Here is a 21442-nt window from a genome sequence, read left to right as displayed (position 1 = left end):
GCACTCCTAAGAACGTGATTAAATGTTACGTCATTAGATGATTTGTATTAAACATCTAATGACGTAGCAATTTGCAAACTGTTAACATTCCTTACAGCAGCTCGGGTTCGATGGCCTGGCAGGTATACTGAGAGCAATTATCTGCCTGCTAATTCAACAAGACAGGCCATTACCCAAACTGTTTTTAAAAAGCAATGTAATGTGTAATAATAAATGTCATCTACATCGCAATGATTACCCCGCGGCTGTGAAGGCCAGTTTAATGAAGACCAGCGCCTCTACAGGGATGTTGTAAACATCACAGGCTGCTCCTCAGAAAACAGCCATTAGCCTGTTATTGTAATAACGCAGGAACAGCAGTTAGAATTCACTTAAAATTGGTACTACGTTTTTTTTGTTGTTGTGTATATAAAGGCTAGTTTGACTAGTAGAGAAATGGAAGTACATCCACTAGTATCGGTGCAGGCTTTGAGAAACTGTGCTACAAATACTTGCCCACACGGTGTCATGATTTCCACACAACAATTAAAAGCGTGGAGTACCGAATATCAAGTACTTCAGATACAAGTTATCAGAGTTCATCTGTACAGAAACCATGACCAGAAAAAGAAATTTCAAATAAATAAATAAACAAATGTTTCTTATTCAACACTATCTGGGAAAATATGGTGGTCTTTGTAGAGGTTAAAGTTAGAATTTCCTCAAAATAAATCCACTCTGAAATACAGTATTTTTTTAGGAGGAAACAGAGGAAATTCAAATAATAACAACAGATAACACTTAAAATTCTCTGAGCCCATCCTGAAGCAACTGCGACTGTGCCCATTACCAAGAACAAGTGTTCCACGTTACCAAAGCGGCATAAAATATGCCAGAACTTCATAAAATACAAACTTTAATTCATCGCAATCAGGGTTCAGGCCGCACACTCGACCCCATTAGCGACCCGCCCGTCTGTTGAAAAAGGACAGGAAACGCGAGCGGGAATAGGAATGCGGCAGCGCTTGGACTCAGCCGTCGGTTTGGCTCGCAGTCGCCCATTAGGCACTCCCTCCACCTGAGCTGAGCCTGAGGTACAGGTAGAACCTGCTTGTGCTCTCGGCCTCCTCTGACAACCACAGTAAAAGGGAGAGAGGGGGTTAGAAGATTTTAACAAATGTCTCCAGATGCCACACCCCGGGCGTCGCCGCGGGTGACCCCACCAGAACCTGACGGCAGAACGAGACGAGCCGCTGCCAGAGGTAAACAGGGTTCGGTCGCTAAGCGACGACGCCCAGACAAAACGTTTGGCGTGAACTGCAACATCCCCCGAGCCTTCGAACCACGCCTCTTCCCCAGCACAGACGGGGCGAGGACAAAACATTGACGCAAACCTCACATCAACCGAAAAACCTGTGCTTCGAGCCTGCCCAATTTGTAATGGCCTTCGCCTCTTCACAAGTGTGCCGACTCTCTTTTGTCACGATTGTCCTATTGTGTCTCTTGTACTTCAAATGTTCAACCAAACAAAGCTAGCGTGGGGCTAGCGAGGTGCTTTAACAATAACCGGAAGGAATATCATTTGTAAGAGTCAGCATTCAGTCTGCATAAGACCGGCTGTAGACATCAGTCACCCTATAGATATGTATAGATCTTTATTAAAACAGTTATGTACTGTACTGTATCAGGCTCCATATTCAATTATTTCCACTATGAGGCCACTAATTCTTTGTTTGAATGGATATACCATTTCAGCCTATCGTTTAACCAAAAAAAATGAAAGAAAATTGGTTTTGTTATTTTTCTTTAATATTTACAAATGAGAGCCTGTGGGTTGCGCAGAAAGAATAACTCATTTGCGTCTTGATTTAATCAGTGCTCAGGGATAAAACATGAGGCTTTTGATTATTTAATGCTTGATCTAGGGGTAAGTAGAGCAACTGAATTATTTTCTGCTAAGACGAATCTGGGAGGGATTGTAAATATGCACTGTAATGTTCACATGCAGAACAATAATAAGATGGCGAAAGATAAGAAGTGAAGTACGAACGTTCGCGTCACGCTACTGTGCCTTTGTGATAACCATTAGTCATGGCCCGCAAAACATGCCAGTGCCGTTCAGCGACCTGCAAAACCAGCTGCACCGATACACAGCGTATATAAATCGGCACATATGATAACTTACTTGTGTTCATGATTCTGTATGTGTGTGTGTGTGTGTATGTGCGAGTTCATGAGCACTTCTGTGTGACTGGTATGTATGTGTGAAGTGTGTGTGTGCGCGCGCTTGTGTGTATGTGTGAAGTGTGTGTGCGTGTGTGTGTGTGTGTGTGTGTGTGTGTGTGTGTGTGCACGGAGAGAGCGAGCGCATATGACTGTGTACCTGTGGGCCTGGCACCCTTACCATTGCGATCCCGTATCACCAGGTTCTTGCCCTCCTTCAGGGTTATGGTGAGGAGGTAGAAGGTCTTCTGCCCCGCGGTCGGCGTGCCCTCACCGGCCCCCTTAGACACCTGCAGAGAAACACACCTCTTTCACTTCTCTACTCTTTCTCCCATCCCTTATTCCTTCTCCCATCTCTTCATTCCTTCATGCACTTCATTCATTCATTCTGCAGATTTTTTTATCCTCCACTTCACAATCGCATAACTGTCAGTGCTAAAAATAAAACACCTTTAATCTCCGATTGGGAACAAGGAACTCAATAACACAATTCTTGTTCTTACGTTTTTCATGTTCAGAATTGACAAATTTTCTAATGTAGTAATTTAGGAGACATTTTAGCCAAAGCCATTGCAAAACTACATGGTAAAATGGTAAACAGAGGATAGGATTTTAGTTATTTGACAGTTGAGATGGCCAAATATTGATGGAAGCAGTTCTGAAGCTTAATTACCTCACTGAAGGGTACAACGGTACACTGTGGGAGTCGAACCCGCAATCTCGCATTCACGTATCCGCCTCTCTACCGTTTGCGCTACACAGCTGGCTAATGACACAACACCAGAAGACAATTTTTGCCACAGTTCTTCACATTCTCCTCAACTCTTACAAGCAGTATCCATCCTAATGCTCACTATCCTTCACCTGGCATACGAGTCCTCGCATAAAACTGCGATTCCGGTACGCTAACAGAACGCGGTAACTGCGGCTCGGGGAAACGACAACGCGAGCGGTATGCAGTTAGGGAGTTAGCGAGATGTGACGGCGGGGGTAGTACACCAGAAACACTGCTCTCATGCGCAGCCTAGTCAAGGCCAGCTGGCTGTTCCCGACGAACACCTGCCTCTCAGGGAACTGGCGCCAGGTCTATACGCCAGATCAAGCGGTGAGAGCAGTACGGTACGGTGTGGTAGGATACGCTGCGGTACGATGCGGCCTGTTCTCTCCTGCTGCTCTGGTCAGGGGCACCTTCACCTACACTCCCTCGCACCGCCAAACACACTCAAAACCACAGGGCCCCATCACAAAAGCTAATCACCACAGCAAATTTCACAGCTTACTCTTCATATATGAATCATCGTTTATTTAAAGCGTTGGATACTTCCTGTTACAGGTTACTGCAGACATCTTGCTCAAGGGTAAAATGTAAGTTCCATGGAACCAGAAGCCTGGTTACATCCAAAACAAAGACAAACAACTGGAGATCGAGGCTGCACTAGAAACTTTCACACAGCATTTTCCCTTGCGTTCCTGTTTCCTCATCTCCTTGCGATCCAGAAGAGGACAAACAGGTGTAGGGTGGTTTACAGAAGTGTTCCCCCTAATCAGACCCCTAAAGGAAAACAGACGGTGTTTACTGTGTTGACTGTGGGTCAGCAGGGGTGATAAAGAGAAAATGCTCAGTTGCAAAACTTCTGACTCGACCAGCATTATGTAAACCTTAGGTTCTCCAAAACACAGTGCAGTCATGTTCAGTACTGTCATGGGGAGCTAGTTGGTGTCTAAGGCAAAAAAGGCTAACCTGGTGTGGTATGCTTACAGAAATAGCGCAACAGGATCGTTGATGTACTGTTTTGTCATGATTGTGTGTTTATTTGATGACTTGGGGTTTTCCTTTCATCTTTGGGTATATAGAGAGAGAAGTGCAATGGTTCGGGGAGACTCATCAACACGACCTCCTGCGCGTGTTCGTGTGTAGCCATCTCACTACGCACACACTTTTGCACAGTCGTACATCACCACTATTGAACACTGTACAGTAAACTGCATTCACTTTAACCTGTCATCCCTTTTTGACTGTTACCACAGCACACCTAGCAGTTTCAGGGTCATGACATTAACAGGATATCTGCACCCCACACCACCTATACACTAGTAACGTAGTAACTGTATTTATGCAGGCTCCACACGCCAGAGGCACGTCCACCAAGAGAGATAACAATCCATATGGAGCCACACTACTGGTGGATCACGTGCAGTCTCCTTCTATGAATAACTGTTATCACAGATAACATTCAATTAATTCCGTTCCAGTAGCACCGGGTAAGAGTACACGCGTTCTTTCTCCACTCAGATACTTCCGCTGTTTGGTATATCAGAGTTTCTTATACAGGTACCATGACAGGGAGTGTGAGAACAAAAATAAGGGAGGGTCAGGGTGTGCGGTGCACCCTTGGGCAATTTGAGCGACAAATGCAAGCAATTCTTCAATTCAAACAAGCAAGTTGTTGTTAATATTATCATTAAGATTTGTATTATTTTTTAATTAACCTTGTGGAAACAATACCCAAATGCACATATTTGCCCTTTTCTGGGATTCCACATTTCCTCTGACTTTTTGAATTAGAGGTTTCATTGTAAAAAAAAAAATGAGCTGAAACAAAATATCCTCTGATTTTATTTTATCTGATAACATGGATGGGCTGGTATGGTGGGCTGAGCGAATGGGATCAGTCCTTCCATGTGGTATAAATATCAGTGAATCTTGCAGCTCACCTGATCCTCCGGCATGGCAGTGGGGTCAAGCTCGCTGCCATCCTTGATCTGCAGTTGGAATGAAAAAAGCATTCAATTAGAAAGCCCACCTGCAGAATCCCACTGTTGCAGGAGGTCTGGGCCTTCCTGTTTTCAGGCATTATCATTGGGCAGCCAAGGCTAGTATTTGGTCTAACTGGTGATTGGGACTACCAGGAGAGATTAAACGGTTAGACAAAGAGCTCTTGGTAGTAACCAAAGCCACAATTTATGCCATGCTTTTCCCCCAAAAATGAAATCCCCCTAAAAGACTGGTTGGTAACACTGAAAGAATGCTGAAACGGATGAAAACTTTTTTTTTAATTTCCTGACGCTTCTCTGTAGGCCCCCATTGGTAAAAACCATTTCTTTGTTAAAGAGTTTGCTGTCTGGGAGGAGAAGGGCCTGTACTGTGGGCGATCTATTTAAAAACAAACAGTCTGCCTCGTTTAACGAGCTGAAAATAAAATCTGACCTCCAACCCTCGTATTTCTTTCATTATACCTCCAAATCAGACACTTATTCGGAGATAACGCTTCCGATTTTGAAACCGTGCCAAAGAGTTACTTCTTTCACAAGCTCCTCCAACTCCTTCCCCCTCACACTGAACATCTGATTTCCCAGTTGTTTGGTCTTTTTCACCAGCTGTCTATCCATCAATCATCTGAGGGAAGCCTGGGCCAGTCGGCTGAACACGGAGCCGCCTGACTGCTGGGAGTTTACTCAGACTAAGCAGAGCAGAATTTACCCTGTAAATTCTCCACTATGTGACAGGTGCAGGGTGGCAGAGGGTTCATTAAGACACCTTTTTTTTGGTTCTGTCCTCTTTTATTTGAATGTTTTCGTCTGAGATCTACAGAAGGGTATTCCTCCTGAACCAGAGCTGGCTCTCTTTGGATGCTCAGAGACTGTTCTAGGAGCATTCTATGTGGAACAACTGGCATTGATGCTCGGAACGGCTGTGGCCAAGAAAATGATTTTATTGGATTGAAAGTCATCCCCCACTCCCTGTTTTCAGAAGTGGCTTAAATAAATGTTCATAACCATACATATGGAGAGAACACACTTCTAGTCCAAGTCAGCTAATAGGTTCATGAAAATATGGGGTCCATAGTCTTTGTCAAAGACAAGTGATTTTAATTGAATTTAATGTAAACTCCAGTAAAGCCTTGTTTAAAACTGTCTGGCAGTAGTTCAATTTCTCATTTTATTTTGGTGTATGCCTGTCTGCGCTGTACCAAGTTTGTTACGTGTATGTTTGTTTTGTATCGTCTATGCACACATCATAAAAATTGAAACCTGAAAATGAAATTCTTTAAAAACTTGTGGGGAAGCACTGTGTGCTACTCCATACAGTAGGACTATAGTGAAAAAAACTAAATTGTGACCTCTGCTACACAGATGAAATAAATCATAGTTATTTTTACATGAACCTTTGTACATTCTGACGAGGGGGGGGGGGGGGGCAGGGCAGATATTTATTCTCACCATTCAGTAAGTGTCGGATACGCCCATCACAAATGACATGCATCACATTCCAGCACGTTCTTTTTCATATGCATGAATGCTTCCAGAGGTTGGTCAAGTTCTTATAAGCACCTTGTACAGAGGCACAGCAGCACTGCCCCAAAATGTAAATCAAACTGGCAACCTCTTACAACCCTTAGCCCTTTAACCACCACAACACACCTGCTATTTTACAACGTATTTCAATGCAGAGGAAGGGGGATTCCAGATGAGCTTCTCCATCCTCCAAAACACATGACTTAACATTCCCCCAGTCCCCCAGCAGGGCTGCACAGCCACTGGCACTAGAGAGCTCCGCTGCAGGCGGACCGCAGACACCCAATTGACCAGAGGGGGCGCTATAGTGTCATGGAGATAATCCTGCTGACTGAAACCCGTCCTCGCTGGCCAACGCTGACACCCCCAGCTGCACTCGGTGCTGGTGTGTGGTCAGGATAGTAGAGGCTGAAGACTAGATAAAGGTCCGGTGCTTTCACCCTCACAACCACAAAAATTGTGCTTATTTTATCCCACAAAACATTTGGCTGCACTCGATGGTTGAGCTTTCATAAACCACTACCTCCTGCATCCTCGCTACAATCACAGCCCCCATTGATACTGACTATGGGCACAGGGGGTGCCCGATGGCTAACAACGCCAGATTTGCTCACGCGAGCAAACACAATCTGCTGACAAACAGAGCTCGAACGGAAGGCGGATTTCGCGATATGCAGATTCACGAGCCCCGGAGGTACCAGACTCCGTGAGGGTTACCGAAGCTTTCCGATAAACGACTTTAAGCTACCTTCACATCCGCGCTCCAAGACATTAAAACGGATCACTGTTTTCAGATATCGGGGCTTCCTGAAGATAAATTGTATCGAAGACCTGATACAGTGCTTCAATCTGATTGGCTGCGACATCAGGTCCTGTTGAAACAGGTTTTGAGGGAAAGTGAAGCAAAGATGTTCTTTGCCGTAGAGAATTTATACATCTTATCATTTATGAATTTTAAATCCCTTTCCCATCCCTCAGTGCTGTATGTGCCATATGGAAAATTTCAATAATTTGCACAGCGAATTCACGCTTAATACATTTTGGCACAAAAGCAGCACTTCAGATAAATACAGAAGACAGAAGCAGGCTGGGGGATTTGGTCATCAGCTGGCCTGGAATCTCGTGCACAGACACGCACACACGCACATACAAACACATGCATACAGTACATGGACAAACACTCCCATGCACAAAACAGGTTCCGCTCCTTTAAATCCAGCTTTTACTTTGAAGAGCGCAGGGAAGCTCCTTATATTCAATGTGAGCCAACGATGATACATCAGCACGTGTGAATCACATGATAGGTAACTGAGCACACAGTTGAGAAATCCAACTGATCAAAATCAGGTCACCGTGAAACTCTGCCTGAATAGTTAGCTAGCACAGTTCACAAGTACAATAACATGTCACATGACGTTTCATGACGAGATCAGATCACATATTTTTGAGCGATGGCCATGCCAGTTTCATCTTGAAAGTCTCAGTTGACACAGAACAGTCTCTTGTTCTCCAAATGGCTCTTGGTGGCAACTTATCTCTACAAAATAAAGTCAAAGGCTGGTTTTGCTCACACCTATTTTTGCAGCTGAGCAAGTTCTGTTTCGATAACAACAATTGGAAACTTGCCCGTAGTGTCACCTGAGATTAATTTTAATCTTATGCAAAATAATGGATCGGGAACGATAATGACTAAACAAGGAATCACTGAGCCTCGGACCAGACCAATATTTCTTAACAAACTTACCATCTCAACAAAAGCACAGGCCCATTCAAAGTGAATTCAAAGTGAAAAACTTTGTCTCCATATTGGGAAATAGTCTAGTGAAATTATAGCAGAAAATAAATTGCCCTGTGGCCCGTTCAACATTTTCATTTTTACAAGATAGCAGTGTGTCCTCTCGTGATATAATGGGTGTATAATCCCTAAGTGGATTCACCCCAGTGATTTATCAATATGTATTTATTTATTAATTACATTCATTACTACCACAAACTACCTCAGAGTGTCATCTATCAAAACCCAGTGGGAGGGTGGCAGCCCTGCCAAAATTAACTGGCCATTTTTGATGTTTTTTCCCCCCCTATTTGTATTTTTCACAGCCATAACTAAGAGCAGTAATAAGATGCTACAGGTAATAGGTACTACAGGTACTGAAGCGGAGGGAGTGAGCTAAACCCATAGGCAATGCACTGCAATAATAAGTACATCAGCATTGTAGCACAGGTAATGAAAGGTGGAAATAAGGTGAGATAAAGGTTTGAGTGTGGTTGCCAGGAGCTATTATCAGCCTGTGTTGAGCACAGAGCACCTGTTTTTAGCATGTTCAGCACATATATCAGGGAAAGGGTTGATACAAAGAAGAGACCAGTGCAACTCATCTTCAATCATAACTAGCGCCACCGGTTTGTCTCCACCATGTGACCTGCAGGGATTTCATTTCAATGCTTATCTGCCAGGGGTCCCCATAGAAACTCAAACAGCACAGTCAAGTGGCTAATCGCGCAACTGAGTTTCTAATTGAGAAATACATAAAAACAATTAGTTGGTCTAATACGGGGAGAGTCAGGAGTCGGGAAGGAAAGAGAACATGGATGGAAGTCTAAATGCTATGATCGTAGAGACCCACGGGGTCTGCCGGCTTTTGTTGTAACTCAGAACACACGTAGCACAGCAACTGATCAATTAAAGCAGTTAACTCAGGTAACCTGGTTTCTTGGGTCCGAATCGGTCACTGACCTGAAGAACAAAACAAAAACCAGTAGGCTATGTGGCTCTCCAGGACCAGGATTGACTACCGCTGCAGTGAAAAGAAGAATGCATCCATGCATAGCAGGGTTGTCCATTCTTAATCAAAAAGAGCCAGTGTACCTGCAAGTTTTCGTTTTACCCCAGCACTAAGACACCTGATTCTACCTAAGGTCTTGATTGAAGACCATGATTAGTCAATTATTAATGTTTTATTTTAACTTTTTGTGCGAGTGAAATGTTATACCGCTGCTATCGTTTTTAAATGTGGGCATTTTCCACTGCTTCTAACAGAACCTATCAGAAGGCCGGAGCTCTGACCTCGTTGCTGTCCTCTGAGGAGTCCATTTCGGCCTCCTCCAGCTGAGTGGCAAGGAGCTCCGCGCCGCTCGGCTCCTTCCGCCTCCAGAGCTCGGGCTCCGCGTCGCCGAAGGAGTAGATCCGTTTGGGCCGAGGGGAGGGGCTGGGGCTGGGGTTGGCGCTGGCGCTGGCGGGCGCCCGGGGCTGGCGGTCGGCGCGGACGCGGTGCGCCAGCCCGGCCAGCTTTTGCTGCAGCGCGGACAGCCTGTCGGTGTGCGCGGTCGGCTTTTCGGCTGGCGCGGTCACGGTCACGGTCGCAGCCGGCGCGGTCAGTTTGTCAGCGGGCTCGTTTGTTCCTTCTGAGAACATGGTCAACTTTTCCACGGGCGAGGTCACTTTTTCCACGGGCGAGGCCACTCTTTCCACGGGCACGGTCAGTTCGTCAGTGGCCTCGTTCGGTCTTTCTGACGCCGCGGTCGCCGTCTCCACGGGTGCGGTCACTCTTTCAGCTGACGGGGCTGCTCTCTCTGCCGGCACGGTCAGTTTGCCCGTGGGCTCATCTGTTCCTTCTGAAGTCCCGGTCATGGTTTCGGAAAGTGCGGTAACCCTGTCCGCAGGCACGGTCACCCTTTCATCCGGCACGGTCGCCGTCTCTGCTGGCGCGGTCACGGTCTCTGCAGGCACGGTCGCTCTCTCTGAGGCCACGGTCAGGCTGTCGGTGGTATCGGTCAGGCTCTCTGCCGGCACGATCCGCTTATCCGCTCGGATGACCAGTCTTTGCACAGGCTTGTGCGGCCTGCCCGTGGGCGCGGTCGCCTTTTCTGTGGGCGCGGCCGGTTTGTCGACGGTCAGTCTCTCTGTGGGCGGAGTCCGCCTGTCCGCAGGCCTCCTCCCTTCGGCTAAAACCTCTCTCTTCGCTGGCGCCGTCTCCCCGTTCTTCGCCGCGGTCGGCGCGGGAACTCTCTCGGCGGCTCCGGGGGCCGAGGTGCAGGAGGAGCCGCTCAAGGACAGGCCGCCGTCGACGTCGTCGTCGTCGTCGTCGTCGTCGAGGAGAAAGAAGGCGCCGGGCACGTCGGCGGGCGGGTCCTCGGTGCACCGGAGATCGGGGACGGACATGCTGAGCCGGTGGCTCAGGGGCTGCTTCTTCCCCAGGCCTCGGCCGTTCAGCTTCCCCTTCCTCATGTTCCGGAACAGCGGCTTGGCTTTCTGCCGCAGGTTTCCCCACACCGTGGTCTTCTTGGGCTCCATGGCGCGGAGGGAGGTGGGGGGGGGGGTGGCGGACTTGGAGGCTGGAGGCGGAGCTGAAGCGGAGAGGTGGGGGGGGGGACTTGGAGGCTGGAGGCGGAGCTGAAGCGGAGAGGTGTAGGTGTGGGTGCGGTCCGAAGCCCTTTTTTACTCGTCTCCTACAGAGAGCTGCAGGACCAGGGGAGAAAAAAGGGAAAGTTAGCAGTCGTAGTGATGGGCCAGGCAGCCTGATTTTTCCAAACGCTTTCTCTTTAGCTATGCCATCGCTGAACCTGTTGGCGTCAGTGTGCCAGAGGCTATGGGTTCCCAAACCGAGTGTCCACAATGGAGGCCCAGGGGAACCTCAGAAAAATGGGGAAGAAAACTCTCTCTTATAAGAATATGTTTATATTTCCAAATTTCCTAATCTGAATGTGTAAGACTTTAAAATAAAATAACCTTTTATGATTTACCTATCAATTGCTAAATACATGTCTAAAATAGACCCACAGTATATGTTCACAGTCCAAATTAAACATGATTCCATCTCCAAACATGCAATATACCAACTTCACTGTAGCCTGTCTGTATTGGATGTTGGTTATCCATTTTATGGAGGTGCATTTTTATGGGGAGGCTAAAAACGAGTTCGTGTGGGGATATCTGCAGGCCACTGACAGTATGTGTCATGATTGTGATACATCAGACGAGAGCAGAAATCACTGATTTTTATACACATCCACCATGACTTACTATTTTAGGGTATAGTGTTTGGGCCAGCTTCAGTACAGATTACACACTCCCAGACTATGCAGATCTGCAGTTATTGAATTAAGTGCTTCAGATACGCTGCATCTACCACAATCGCACTGTATAAATTGAAACAGTGAATAAAGCTCATTCTCGTGACATCATCACCAGAAAACGAAAGAATCAACAATGAAACAATGAAGGGGTAATAGCGCTGCGTCCTATTTCGGCGACAAGAGCCAAGAAAAATGAGGCAGGCTGGTGATGAAACACGAGGATAGGAGGTACGGTTAAAAAAAATTTACTCTGGTCAGCTGTCAATTTCGAATGCTAGTCAAATGCTCAGTTAAGCGAGGCGAGCTTCCGCGTGTCGTGGCGCGCCCCGCCCTCCGCAAAGCACGAGCTGCGTGAGCGTGACTGTTTGGGCAGCTGCAGCTAAAAAACTCCAAAATCGTAAACCTCTCGCAGCTCTTCTCTCTTGCAAAACCATTTTAATTCGCATAAGTAAATCCTGCGAATAACTAGGCCAATGATTGTATAAACTGAATTACCGGTGGATTACAATCTGTAACGTAACTACAAAAACAATAGCTGATGCCAATAGGATAACTAACCTGTTCTGTTTACTTAATTATTAGCACCAGTGGTAATGCTAGCCGGGGTCAAATATACTCAGGACTTAATTAAAATTTTAAAGCAATACAGAATTTCTTAAAAAGTATGCAAAAATGCTCCATATAAAACATGAAGTTTGCTAAAACATGAAATTGTGGCTTGTGTGTGGCTTTAAAGCCTTTCTGCTCAAGCAAGATATATAAATAGATAAATGAATGAATTAATAAATAACAAAACAAATATCCCTGCCCCTCGCCAAATGCACGCTGAGATAGGCTCCAGCGACCCTGACCAGGATAAGCAGGTATACACTCTAGATAATGGATGGAAATAAATAAATAAACAAATACTCTTCATCCAGCCATTCACTGTTTTACATTGACTGAAATGTCAAAGGCTGGTTTTACACCAGACCTGAATGTTACAAAAATAAATAAATAAATAAATCTGTAGTTGTAGGAAGGAAAATAAACTGTTCAACAGGTAAGAAATCGTTGTTGACTGAAAGGCCTGGGGGGGGAAAGAGTCAAAGCCTGTACTGTTACATATAAAAAGGTTCAGCGCAAAATTAAATCTGATAGAGTATTTTCAACTCTAACAGAATCCCTACTGGACTCATAGTACAGTCACACACAAACAAAAGTCTTCATACAATCCCCAACAACCCCTGTTCTTATGGTTTCTGAAGTAGCATTACATCACACATACCTAGTTTACCTGGGTTACTCAAACAACTGCACAGTCCTCACAGCAGCCTCCAGCTGATTTATCACATCTGCACCCACACATGTTGTGTTGGCCCATTTGAATGCATTAATCAAATTTGTGATGGGCGTTATGAATGGAAAAATGTAAATGGTACATGAACATCTGATTGCTTCAGCGTGGGAGACCACATGGGTGTACTTGTAAACTACATACTGTAGGCTACTGTACATGTGACTTAACCTTTTAATTAAAAAAATACATTACAAATTGTTCATTTCTCATTGGAACTTTAGTTTGGAAATTGGAATGTATAATTGTACAGTGTTGTTACAATTTTACAACAAGCCTGAAAGTTTTCCAGAGCACAAAAACTCGATACTCAAAAACTCAAAAACAAAAATGTCACCAAACTAGATGCGAGAAGAACAAACTGCTCGGTGCTTTTTCCATTCTTGACCATTCTTTCAACACAACCAGCATCACGACAAAGAAACACATCATCCACCTGTAGGTTCAACTACACAAATGCATACTCTAAAGAGTTGGATACAAAGCAAACACCATTAAACGCAGACACAAATTCTGAAAATGTTTATCTCCAGGGAATGTCAAATGCCTTTTTTATTTGTCGGTACAAAACTTTATCCATTACCCTACACTTTGCGTTTGTTCATCTGAAACAGTTTTTATGGATGCCTGCCAAATAAAAGACAGCCTAAACATTACTGTCAATCAGACAGACAGAAGGAATACGAGATGCCAGTTCATGCTCATATCTGATCCACCACAATGGCATCCTACTCACCAAGCCAGTCATCCCCACAGAAAATACGTCTTCTTCCTGTTAGCTGTTTCAGCCTACATTTCACTTGTAAATTCATCCAGAGCAACAAAATCAATTGCGTGCTTCCTTAAAGCAAACAACATTTTGTCTGGTTTGTTTCGTTTGTAATGAAAAACACAACAGTGTGGCTCAGTCTGCTGAGTTCAGCCACCGTTTAGCTGGTTATTATTAACAAGGCCTTGTCTGGCTTGACATGCTTTTTACACCTCTTCCTGAATACAGGACAACTCACTCATCTCCTGTCAGACCAGCTCAGACGAATACTTTCACATACTGCTTAACCTGTTCAAAGGAAATTTGAACCATTTCACAATTGAAAAGAGGAATGGGATTACTTAGCAGAGATGCCTCTTCTCACACAGTCCAAAATAGTTTTTCCTGTTAAGTTGCATTCTCTGTTTACCTTGAGGATTCCATGATTCAAGACACACTGATTCAACAATAACACCGATTTCATTCAACCTGGAGCATGCTCAGACAGCTGATACTTGCGAAAGGCAATGTCGCACTGTTAGCGGTGTCACACCTTGAATTCAAAGCAACAGTCCTCTGGTTCCAAGCCCGGTTCTCTAACCACTAAGCCACCAGGCATATGCCAGTATGGGCTAAAATGCAACCACAGTGTTGTTGTGTGAAGGGTACTGGTTCTTGGTTTCCAGAAGACAGTCACCTTCTCACACTAACTCTGTTGCTCTTTCTTTTTCTTTCTCTCTCTCGCACACGTACACAAAACGCACACACGCACACGGACCTCCACCTAGCCTTGTGAGGGAACACCTCTCAACACAAAAAAACAAAACAGCTTTGACTGTGATCATCAGCCTTATCTGAACCAGACCTGAATAAATAATTATTTGAAATACCTTACCTCCAGATACCAGAAAATTCAAAAAATCCTACAAATCCATGAGCATTACAAATAAAACACATTAATGACCAAAATGTTGCTTACAATCATACTGGTATGGTAGTTTCAAAAGTATGAAATTATTTTAATATAAGTATTGCTGGAAGTTTATAATATACAATTTTGCTGTTGTCTGAAGGATATTTCAAATATTGAAAAGACCGAGAATGCTTTGGACGATAAAAAAGGACTATTAAACGTAAATTCTATATTTCTTAACGTAGGTTTAAAATAAGAAGAAAAAAATAACTTCAGGATCAATGCTGATCAATGCAAAGATGACTGTGTTAAGTCAGTGGAAACAATGAACAAATCCCTTATAACGACCAACTTCTCAACAACAAACAGTACCTGAGTAAACAGCAGAAGTTAGCCCCCAGTGGTAAGATCCATCCGCTCTTGGTTTTCCATTTGTGTTATTGTAAATAGCTACTAGAAAATGTATGAGCGGAATCGGAACCTAACTTCTTTAAAACGGGGCAAATAATAGTTTGGAGAGGTCAGATCTTGGATTATATTCGTGGTTTTGGAATTCGCTCCCTGTTAGTGAAAACTAGAATATTTCCCAGGTACGAAGCACAGAAACACACCTGCACAGGTGAATCAAACACACAACGCTGTCCGCTAAAATCTTTCCCGCAAACACCAGTGCTTTGTTTTTAAAATCATGAAAGACATTACCTCTTTCCCGTTGGCACGATCATGTTCAACGACCATTAATTCCGAGAAAAGACATGAGGGGAAAGTGAATCAACCGAATTTGCGAACATCTGTCCACACTTGCGCAACGAGGACTGGTAAGTCAATTTGTTGAGCAACGGCTTAATTAAAGGAGAGAGACTCCAGTGGAACCAGTTTTGGACGACACGAAATCACCCAATTCACTGACGATGACGTTGCTAAGATTTAAATTAGTCTAAGATAATTCCCTCACAGTTATTTCAGCACGAACGTTAACCACAAAAATGTGTTATTTACAAAGCGACCGAACAGCACATCATAATCTTGGAAACTGCGCAGTTTTCAGAATTTAAAAAACTGCAACCTACAGATTTTGTTACATTTGTATTTATTTGACACAATTTGTCGGCCACCTTTTAAATTGCATTGTGACACATTGGATCACTCAATTTAACCAAAAAAGCCACTGGAAGTCTGAATTTGGTTTTATGTCATTTATATTTGTAAATCGACTGCTTAAAACATTATTAGCCTACTTGGTGGGTTTTAACCCATGTAGAGTATAGCACATTCTCTGGTGCCACCTTCTGGTAATACGATGTAGGCCTTACATCAGTGCTGGCCCGAGCCTTCGAGCGGCCCTAAGCAGGATTTGATTTGGCAGTCGCCTCCTCAAATTAGTAGAAAAATTAAAGGACTCCCTGGCAGCCGGGGGTTGCTAGGTTTGTTATTGTGTACTGTATTTTATCATGCAGCAGCACTGAATCTGCCTGTTAAGGACATTGGTTGAGTTTATGTCGTGGGTATATTAACTGAACTTGAATCAACTGATTAAGACACCACCGTGATGTCCACAAAGAACCGTGAGTTAGAAGCAGGACACCGCTGAGGGGTTTGCAGGGTCTGTGTGCATGTGTGCTTGCGCAGGTCAGTCGACCTCTGCACTGCCAGATCCACATATTAAACACTGATGGCTGATGCCATACGTTGCAGGCTATCCTTCACTTGGAGATAAAATGTATGTGCACAGCCAATCTAATTAGCACAGACCTTTTCAGCTAGGGGTACAAATAGACTACTTCAAATGCTTATATTGAGCACAAGTAAATAATTATAAAATAAATGTTGAAACCTCTCAGTGATATTAACGACTCCCAGGCTTGGCACCTGACAATGGCCTCTATTGACAAACCATTGCCTGTGTTCACATTTTAGTGATATTGGCGAAGTTTGGCATAATTATGCTGTTTTGAGGACACTTCCACGTGAAATCCATGTGTGCTTAGATGTAGAAAATCAAAGCATATGCATGTGTTTAATAAGACTGATTGAATAAACATCATTTTCCTATTTTTCTTGCATTTTTCAGCATGGGTTTTAGAGAAGGTAAATGCCAGAGAAATGTTAAATATAATTTTTTTAATCCTTGTACAGAAAATGTTAATTTTGTGTGCATGAAAACAATGAAGTAGTACTGTAATGTGAATAAATTATCGACTTTTTCTGTAAATAATTTTAAGCTTCTGGCAGATATATGGTAAAATGTAGATAAACTGCTTAACATTACTTCAGAGAAGATCCAATGGTTTTAATCATATTTTGCAATGAATATAACACAGAGTCTGGAAATAGACAGTAAAAGCCAATATCTTTACTTTAGTGAATGCAGAATACAAATTTTTACAACAATCTCTAGCATAATATCTTAGTCATTCGATAAAAAGTTCACTAGAATATTTATTGTATAACAGAGAGAAAAAAAATGACACATTCAGGGAAATTAAAATTCAGATTTAACTTGGAATTCTCTCTTTCGTTTTCTAAACAGTTTGTTTCATCTCCATGGCAACAAAGTCCAGCTTGTGCCGCCAAACGGTCGGAGCATTCCAAACCGTAAACAGCTTCTCGAGTGAACTATCAACTACAAACAATTACCAAATACATCAATCCGTTTATAAAAGCCATAACGCAAAGCGGTGCGCTCTTGCACAGCAAAGTGAAAGTTTTCTACAAAGTTTTTTTTTTCCGTTTGTTTGTTTGTTGTCGCTTTGTTTACATAATGTTTGTTTCCACATATCCCTTCTATCACATTCAAACAGTTTGTGAAATAGCAGACAGACCATAGGAGCGAATATCAGTGTACAGGTTTTCTTTAGATTTACTATGTATTTCTTGTGTGCATAACGATGCATTGAGGGGTGAGCGGGTGGGGTGTGCCAGGGGTAGGGTGGCAGAGGCAGGAGTCCCCACTGATTCTTGGGGGGGTTTCAGGGTCAGGTTAGGGTCAGCAGACTGAATGTAGGTGTAAGAGGATCAACGCGTATGCTGTGATAATACCCACAATTCTTTGAAATAAAACATCTGTGTACGTACACCTAAAACAGAAAACAAAAGCGGGTCCCCGACTCCAGTTAAGAGCAATGTGCGTGTGTGTGTGTGTGCGTGCATGTATCAGGAGTCCAGTGAGCATGCATTTCCGTGTCGCATTTGCTCTTTGATTATCAATATTGTTACTGTTCTCACGTTCTTAATTATTGCTCAGAAACACTGAAGGCATTGGATTCTAACAATGCAAATGTCTAATTATGTCCTAAATGATTTGATTGTGAGGACAAACATCTCCGAGTCACTGAGTCTTAGGAGGAAAATTGTAAGGGCTCCATACAACAAGCAGTCAAAGAGAAAGATATTCAAGTATGCGTGTCACCTTTGCTTGGTATTTCAGCAATTCAGGGTCCTAACTTAGAATGGAGGCATGACCTCTCTCAAACTCACTGATGCCCTCATTACCTTCTGTGCTCTTTCGTGACTGAATGTACACCACCTCAGTCAAGTTAAGTGCTTAAGGGCGTGGGGTTAACAGTCATATAATTGATTGTGTTCATACACTATAAAGTGTATGTGTGTGTGTGTGTTGCATGCATGCAAAAGCTTGCTGCGTTGTGCTGCATGCGTGCAGTTGTGATGCTTTTCCTGATTGTGGCCAGTCTGGGGCAGTGCATAGATTTTAGCGGCTCGTCCTTCAGCTGCAGTGATTTAAGAGGTGGGGGGACACTGGGAGTGGGGGAGGTGGGGGGTTTGGGCCCATGGCTAGCGACACACAAGGAAATAGACAGCAAATGCAAAGGGCAACTCCTCTTTGAAGGGAAAGTTTCATGTCAAAGTCATGCACAATCTAGTCACGCCAATTCGATGGTTCCTCTTTTTTTTTTTTTTTTTTTGTTTTCTGTTTGCAGCTGCTGAAATCTGCAGTGGGACACAGAAAAAGGGTCAGGAGGGTAGACAGAGCGTGCTCAGAAAAGCAGCAGAGAGCGGGGAGAACCTTCCTTTCCTGTTTCATGCCATCGGGCGTGTCTAGTAAAGTATGTCCTGTCCTGTGGGATTCATCGCGTTTCCCACCTTTAAATGAGGGTACGGTGGAGACGAGAGACTGCGGATTCATTTTCACACAGCCCTGACAATCAGCCACTCTAGATATTCCGGCAAATGGGAACTGCTACTAAGAAACAGCTTGCACACTGTGTTTATTTAAACGGGGAGTCATTTTTTTGATAAAATATCTTTTTTTTTGTTTCAGTATTTTATAATACGATATCAGCTTTCAATTGTTCTGTAGAGAAAATATAGGGGTAGGAGCATTTTTTTGTTTTGTTATTTTTTTTGGACTGGGCAGAGGTAATAAAAATAGCCAGCTACTCCAACTGATGTAAGTGACCTTGGGTACAGAAAGTAAAATTCAGCGTTCAGCAGCCGCTGGCCAGTCACGAAGGAACTTCAAGACAGGCTTCCTGTTTCAACAGGAAGCACATTTTCCCCCAAACATCATGACAGTCTTTCACAAAATGATACAGTGAAGCTTAACCTAAACAGCACATTTTTCACTATTTTTCAAGGACAGAAAATCATCATCACCCTTAAAGGGCGTGCAAACAATAATCTGACCCCTGGAAAACATTTTTTTCTTAATGATAGTTCCATTCTGAAGAAATTACAGCATATTTAACAAAATAGTCAATATTAACCAGTGAATACTCTACTTAAGGACCTCGCCTTGTTAGCTGGCGGCAATCCACAAAAATATACTTTTTCTTTCTTAAATCTGGCGATGGTACAATACATAAGTACTTACACCAAAGGTGATACATATATTAAAGTTGCTATATACAAAACAAAAAGTTTGGCTCAAATTTTAATTTACAAACAGAACACCAGGTGCTCATGGCTTTAGTTATTGTTTCAAGGTCTTGCTTGCATGTCATTTTATAGTTTCAACAAAGCAACAGGAGAAAAAACTGACATAAACATTTGGAAAGAAATGACGAAAACCTGCATTTAAACAGTACAAACAATCAAACATACAACTTTGGCTTCCATAAATATGGACCTGCTCAGGGTGGGTGAAGCTATTCAGCATTTTATACAACTGATGAAAAGGAGACGCCTCCTTTTATTTGAAATGTACATTTAACTATGTAATGGGCAGAGACTAACCCCCATTTCAGTAATATTTTCCAATTATAAATTTTTTAAATAATTATCATAAATAAAAAGAAAAATATACTGACCACATCGGATGTTACCATTTCTCTTAACCACAAAGGTAAGAGGGCTCCCATGATGAAGGTAACTCACCTGTGGGCTAAGAACCCAGCTCCCTAACCAAAGCAATGCAATTAGCTTCCCCAGGCTAAAGACCCAGGTTCCCAACAGAGGAACAGAATTAGCTTCTATGGCTAAAGACCTAGGTCCCTAACAGAGGAACAGAATTAGCTTCTATGGCTAAAGACCTAGGTCCCTAACAGAGGAACAGAATTAGCTTCTATGGCTAAAGACCCAGGTTCCTAATAGAGGAACAGAATTAGCTTCTATGGCTAAAGACCCAGGTTCCTAACAGAGGAACAGAATTAGCTTCAAGGGCTAAAGACCCAGGTCCCTAACAGAGGAACAGAATTAGCTTCAAGGGCTAAAGACCCAGGTCCCTAACAGAGGAACAGAATTAGCTTCAAGGGCTAATGACTCAGGCCTGAAGTTAAGGGAGCTGACTATGCTCTCTTAGCTCAAGGCAGGTGACATTACCTTCTGTAGCGAACTCCCATTCGCTCACTCATACTGTTTAGCTCCCCCCCACACCCACCCTGAGCAAACAGGAAGTCATGGCTTCTTCCCGCCTGCAGTATTGCTTCTTCCTACAGCACATCTAATCTACACCATCTGTCAAGCTCCACAACGTAACGACAAGGTCAGATCTGTGCTTGAAAACTTATACGATAATGTACAGGGGAGTGAGGTCACCAGATTGCAAATTAGGAGCCCCACTTCAGGCCCAGGAAAAAGAAAAAAAAACAAGAATATGCAGGTCAAGGTGAATTGCTAGTGACTATGATAGCGTCTACAATGTTTCTTTCTTGTGAATCTCTTTTCAATTATTTGGGAATCCTGAAAAACAAGAACCAATTTGCATCAAGTACCTGACAGACATTAATCCGAGTACACCTACTTTCACCCTACTGGTTGACTGCTTGCCTTTTATGTGTGAAACATAGATATTATTTCTTGATATGTCAGCACGTGTTTCGTTTTGAATTCCGCTGCCGTTCTTATACTTACAAAATGAAATAAAGTTAAATAACGTAACAATAATATAATGAAAGGGAGCGCCGTACCCCCCTCCCGCCCTGCCCCCGCCCTGCCTCCCCCAGCCCTAAACATGCCGGACGTAGCTGGCGACGGGCGGTCGCCCGGGCGACTATGTGACCCAGGCGTCCATGCGCATGCGCTTGACGGACGGGCTCTGGCGGTCCTCGGCCCCGCCCCCGCCGGGCCGGACCAGGCCCAGCGGGGAGTGGAAGTCGGCTCGGTGGTCCTCCCGGTCGCTGCCGTCGTACGAGCTGCAGGACGAGCTCAGGCTGTCGGCCGGGGAGCGGCCCACCTCCTGCCGGCCCGGGTGGCCGTGGGACTGGTGGTGCGGGGGGAAGCCGGACGGGGTCATGCGCTCCCGCGGCGGGGAGATGGGCTCCGACTTGATGCTGACGTTCTGGTTGGTGTTGATCGAGATGTTGGAACCCTGAGGTATGTGGCAGCCCCCACTGTTTGTGTGTGTGTGTGTGTGTGTGTGTGAATAAAAGTGTGAGTGCGTGTGTGTGTGTGCGCGTGTGCATGTGTGTGAGTG

The 21442-nt window shown here is 44.1% G+C and overlaps 2 protein-coding genes across 16 annotated transcripts in view; both read right to left on the bottom strand.

Annotated features, from left to right (window-relative positions):
- Positions 1–10865, bottom strand: part of mctp2a (multiple C2 domains, transmembrane 2a) — a 71180-nt gene extending 60315 nt beyond the window's left edge. For 5 of the 6 annotated variants that reach the window (XM_064312670.1, XM_064312666.1, XM_064312667.1 and 2 more), the window contains exons 1-3: positions 9566–10865; positions 4918–4965; positions 2384–2492 (exon numbers count right to left, since the gene is read on the bottom strand). In XM_064312670.1, the coding sequence (XP_064168740.1) occupies positions 2384–2492; positions 4918–4965; positions 9566–10792 (1384 nt within the window). In that variant the 5' untranslated portion in view covers positions 10793–10865. The remainder of the gene's footprint in view (positions 1–2383; positions 2493–4917; positions 4966–9565) is intronic. The other variant, XM_064312671.1, reaches the window with a different exon arrangement.
- A 6037-nt stretch (positions 10866–16902) lies between these two features.
- The window catches only part of mef2aa (myocyte enhancer factor 2aa), a 94581-nt gene continuing 90041 nt past the window's right edge, over positions 16903–21442 (bottom strand). For all 10 annotated transcript variants that reach the window (XM_064313709.1, XM_064313708.1, XM_064313707.1 and 7 more), the window contains one exon: positions 16903–21359. In XM_064313709.1, coding sequence (XP_064169779.1) covers positions 21020–21359 — 340 coding nt within the window. In that variant the 3' untranslated portion in view covers positions 16903–21019. The remainder of the gene's footprint in view (positions 21360–21442) is intronic.

This window comes from Anguilla rostrata, chromosome 16, assembly GCF_018555375.3.
Source record: "Anguilla rostrata isolate EN2019 chromosome 16, ASM1855537v3, whole genome shotgun sequence".
Taxonomy (NCBI): Eukaryota; Metazoa; Chordata; class Actinopteri; order Anguilliformes; family Anguillidae; genus Anguilla; species Anguilla rostrata.
This window is presented reverse-complemented; position numbering and strand designations above follow the sequence as displayed.